Genomic DNA, 5,180 nt, shown 5'->3' with positions numbered 1-5,180 from the left:
TCTTTCCCTGAGCACATTTAACATACATGGAATTTGTCATTTGTCATTGCTTGGTTTTAAAATTTAAGCTACAGCATTAATCTCCTGAACTTGGATCAGGGCAACTCTAATTGATTCAAGTTTTGCTATGTCATTTTCTTTTCTTTCTTTCCTTTCCTTTTTCATTTTTTCCCTCTCATTGAGGTTACTTAAATTAGCTCTCTTATCTGCCAGTTTGATATCATGACTGATTTTTTCTTTCCTCTCGCCTTCAGGCCAAAATGCGGAGCTCATCTTGGTGGATTCGATTTTTTGTCCAAACCAGCTTAGAAGAAAATGATGCTGCCATCAGGAAGTTTGAGCCGGCTGCATCCAAGAGGTCATACCAACCGAGCTGTCAATTGTTCCATCTCAAGTCCTACAATTAATATCAGAATCACGAAATTTTAATTCCTTCACTATTTTTTTCATGCGACAAGGCCACAAGAAAAATGGGAAAAGGTTAACCTGGCATATAAAATGTACTCTGCTAGGTCGGTATGTTTGCTACAAGAAAAGTTAAAAAGGATATGAACGATTGACCCCTCTGTCAACCTTATAGTCGATGTTTACTTGATTTTGATGATGGAAAATATAGGCTGAAATGTATTACGCTTTAAATTATATTTTACATGACATGAATTTGGTTTTCCTGTTACTGTGCATTGCTTTACGCACTTGCGTTTCGCACTTTGTTATATGGTAACATAAATTTGCTAAACACTTTCTTGGGCATGTCTGTTAAATTTGCAAACCAGATGGATAATATGGATATAGTAAGGATGGGGAAGGTAGATGCACTTGTGCATTTTATTTATTTATTGGGTTCTTTAGAATGAACCTTTATGTGTCATTTGTCCCTGGTCGATTGATCCATCATTTATGAAGCTTGCAATTTTGAGTTACAGTTTGTCACGCTAGTTTTTATGTTAGGGCAAACTATAATACCCATTATAGGGAGATTTGCTCGAAATTTATAGGCGACGGCAGGAAATGATACCGCAATTGTTTTGTTTTTTTTTGGCCAAGAAAATCAGTTACAATTCAATCTTCTCTCAAGTCCTGAACTTTATGGCGCATTAGATTTTGGACTGTGATACAGAAAATGACGAAAAGAATCAATATGTACAAATTTGAGCATATCGGATGAAAATTACTCGTGCCTATACAAAATCTGGCATGAGTGCTTAACAATGGGGGGCTGATTTCTTTCCTTTAACTGGAGCTTCAAGTCCAATTAACAGAACTTGTTTCGTATCATAACCAGTCATTGATATCATGCTTCCATAACTTACTTTTTTGCTACCTTAAAAATGAACTTGGAGCACACGTAGTGTCATTTTGATCGCGGGTTCAAAATGTGGCGGTTTAAACTTATTTTGTTTGAACTATAACTGGTATCACCAATAATCCCCGCAAGAACAATGTCCGCCCTTAAAGCAATGAAACCTGTGATTATCTCTCACAGTGATCTCTCTCCCAGTTACAGCAGATATAAATTTGATTGCATTATGGCAATCCCCACATATCCTTAAGTTCTTCACCACAAGAATAGCCTCTCCTTCTTTAGTTGAGATGAGACCAAATGCAACTGCAAGCTTCTCACTATGATGTCCTAGTCTAATTTCTTTCTCCCCATCTACTGCTTCATCTTCCTTTACCATAGCCCATCTTACATCCGGTACGTACCCGACCCGTTTAATCTTCATTAACATGTCATCCAAGTATGAATGAATTTCTTTTATCATCGGATGGGAGCTGTCTTCAGCAACGAAATAAGATACTCTCTTTTTCACCTCAATCCAACTACAACCTGGTTTCTTCCGTACGCCTCTGTCCCGCATAAGCTTTCGTATGGCTGCTACTTCTTCCCATCTTGCATCACTAGCATACATAGTTGCAAGAGTGACATACGGAACTGCGTTTGAAGGTTCCAGCTGAAGACACTGATTGGCTGCCTTCACTGCTAGCTCCACGTTTCCATGTTTTCTGCAGGCACCAAGTAATGCAGCCCAAACATCAGAACCAGGCCTAATTGGCATCGACTCAATAAGCCTCTTGGCTTCCGCCAGTTTGCCTGCTCGACCCAAAAGATCTATCACGCATGAATAATGTTCCGCTTCTGGTTCTATCCCAAACTTTTCCTTCATCATGTTGAAATACTTCTGACCCTCCGAAACTTTCCCTGTGTGAGCACAAGCAGAGATGATGGAGATAAATGTTATACTCGAGGGTACAATATTGGCTTGGAGCAACTGCTCGAAAAGAGATATCGATTCCATTCCAAAACCATGTTGTGCATAGCCTGTAATCATCGAATTTAAAGAGACGGTATTATGCTCAGGCATCCGATCAAATAACCTTCTTGCATCCCGAAGATTCCCACATTTCGAGTACATTGTGATCAGAGCATTACTCACTGAAATTCTGTTCGAAGGGATCTCAGATTTGATTGCCAAAGAATGAATCTGTTTTCCCTTGGAAGGAGATGACAAGTTGGAGCATGCACTAATCACACAGACAAAGCTACAATCATCAGGGCAATGACCAATGCGCTGCATCTGCTGAAAACAATCAAGAGCAGCTTCAGAGAACTCCTCATTTTGAGAATACCCAGAAATCATTGTGTTCCACAGAACCAAATCCGGTGAAAGAATCTCTTCAAAAATTTTCCTACAAACCAACATGTCACCCGGACACTTGGAGTAAAAATCAATCAAGCCACTTCCCACGTGAGAATTCCGGTTGAACCCTGCCTTGATTAACTTAGCATGAAACTGAAGCCCGCCCAAAAAATCCCCCATAGATGTAAATGCAGTCAAAACACTTGCCAAAGTAAACATGTCAACGTTGAATCCCATCCTGACCATTTCCCGAAACAAGCTCAAAGCCTTCGAGCCTTCACGATTCTGCCCATACGCCACAATCATCGAATTCCACGACACCTCATCCTTCATCTCACTCATCCCATAGAAAATCTTCTTCGCCTCTCCCAAGTGTCCGTTCTTACCGTAATACGTTATAAGCGAATTGTTCACCGACGTATAAGAATCAAACCCACCTGAAACCGCGACCGAATGCAGCTGCCTAATCAAACCAACATCATCACTACGAGCTGCTATTGCCGCTGATAAAGTGAAGCCATCCATGTCAAGGCCCATCTCTCTCATCCCCCCAAACAAGCACAAAGCCTGTCGGGTATCCCCGCGATCGGCATAAGCGGAAATGAGAGTGTTGTAAGACACCAAGTCCGGTCGAGGAATTTGATCGAACAATTGGCGTGCAACATGGATCAGCGATTCTTTCGCATATGCAGCAATAATGGCGTTGAAGGTGAACACATTGGGTTCTGGGATGCCGTTAAAGGCGCGGCGAGCGAGAGAAAGACGGCCACATTTGGAGTATAAGACAATGAAGTGATTGGAAAGATAGGTTGAGTGAGAAACAAGGGACTTGATGTATAAGGTGTGGAGGGATTTTCCTGTGAAGAGGTCTCTATCGGCTATGCATGTTTTCAAAAGGTGGCGAAAGTTTTGCAGTGTGCGTGATATTTGATTCATTTGAGAAATCATTAACTGCAAAAAACAATCAGACGATGATTAAAACTGTACGACAATAGAGGTTTGTTTGCAACAGTTTTGTAAGCTTGAGGGTAATACATAGTTTGTAATTCTTGTTAAACAACAATGATGAAGAAAAATGTACCAACGAGTTTTGTTGGAAAAAAGTTAATTGACATGAGGCAGACGAGGAACATTAACATAAATTAACATAACGTAATCATTTTATTTGAGAACTTAAATTAAAAAGTGAATTTATACGAAAAAAATATTATAACAGAAAATATTATAATAATTTTTTACTAATCAGGTCATTTACCACAATTATTTTTTTTAAAAGTTGGTCATCTGCTATTGTTTCCTTAACAAATGAACTCATATAATGAGAAATTATTGTAAATAGTTTTTTATTTTTTTGAAGTAAATAGTTTTTAATTTTTAATTTTTAGTGTAGTAAAATTGTTTATTTATTAAAATTCATAGTGAATGTTCTTTTTAATTAATTTTAAACGAAGATTTGTAAGGATAAAAAAAAATGAGTTTTATTGACTAAAATGTAATTTAAAAGAATTAGTGAATTTTTGTAATTGATATATTTATTTCAGTGAAAGTACATATACTAAATTCCCACTTTTAGTATTCACGAACTTCCAAAAAAATCCCACCATTTGCTTTTAGAGATAATTATACTACATGGTAAAATTTTGTTTTTTTATTAAAATTTAGAAATTTTTTTAAAATATATTAAAAATAGTAAAAATAATATAATAATTTTCGTAATAATGTCACATTATGTATTAATAATCATGCAGTCGTTATTTTAATAATATTAAATTGTGTTGTTTTTTTTCGTTATTTTAGTAATATTAAATTTTGCCGATCTGGTAATATTTTTTGCCGCATGTGAAAGAGCACCTACTTTTATTCTCTTCCTCCCTCTTTCCTCATCGTATATTTTGCTAATCAAAATCTGCTTTCATTAGACGTGTTCTAATTAAATTTTGACACCTCATAAATTATTTTAATATTTTTAGTATTTAGTTTCTATTCATATGATGATATTACACAATTTAAATAACATATTAAATTAGTGAAAGAACAGTTAATGAGATAGAAAAATAGAGACAACAGACGTCTAATGAGTTACGTAACTACACAATTGTTTTAATCGCAGTCCAAAATACATTGAGCCTTGCAGTTTATGTCGGTCTGTGAGCTCATCTCATGTTTCTGGCAGAAAAAGGCCTTTAACAATGTTCCACGATTGAAGATTGGCTATTCATGCTTAAAAAGGAGACATGATCGTTTGCGATTGTAACTTGTACGTGTTCGAAGATGTTGATAAATAAAACACAAATGTTTATAACGAAATCTTAGCAATCTTATCATTTCATTAAAAGATGATAGATAGTTATAAAAAACATGTTCTGTGTTGTGTATTAACAATTACATTTATTGTTTCATGTGTGTGATTGGGTTTTCCACGTCTACAACCTAGGACCGACACAATTTAGACTTCAATAATTTTATGAAGGGCTAGTTTAGTCGGTCACAAGGCCACTTTTTTTTTTTTTTTTTTTTGGCTTTAAAAAAATTTTTTTT

General features: G+C 36.3%; 2 protein-coding genes across 3 annotated transcripts in view; one reads left to right on the top strand and one right to left on the bottom strand.

Moving 5' to 3' along the window:
• Window positions 1-825, top strand: part of LOC21391169 (uncharacterized protein At3g49720) — a 4,027-nt gene extending 3,202 nt beyond the window's left edge. For both annotated transcript variants that reach the window (XM_010101112.2, XM_024167560.1), the window contains exon 7: window positions 255-825. In XM_010101112.2, the coding sequence (XP_010099414.1) occupies window positions 255-407 (153 nt within the window). In that variant the 3' untranslated portion in view covers window positions 408-825. The remainder of the gene's footprint in view (window positions 1-254) is intronic.
• Window positions 826-1,418: 593 nt separating this feature from the next.
• LOC21391168 (pentatricopeptide repeat-containing protein At3g49710) lies at window positions 1,419-3,675 on the bottom strand. The gene has a single exon (XM_010101111.2). It carries the CDS (start codon window positions 3,588-3,590, stop codon window positions 1,419-1,421), a length of 2,172 nt encoding a protein of 723 aa, XP_010099413.2. The 5' UTR covers window positions 3,591-3,675.
• Between the last annotated feature and the right edge of the window lie 1,505 nt (window positions 3,676-5,180).

The sequence above is a fragment of the Morus notabilis genome, unplaced genomic scaffold (assembly GCF_000414095.1).
Source record: "Morus notabilis unplaced genomic scaffold, ASM41409v2 Scaffold300, whole genome shotgun sequence".
Classification (NCBI taxonomy): domain Eukaryota; kingdom Viridiplantae; phylum Streptophyta; class Magnoliopsida; order Rosales; family Moraceae; genus Morus; species Morus notabilis.
The sequence above is the reverse complement of the archived record's forward strand: the minus strand, read 5'-3'. Positions and strand labels throughout refer to the sequence as shown.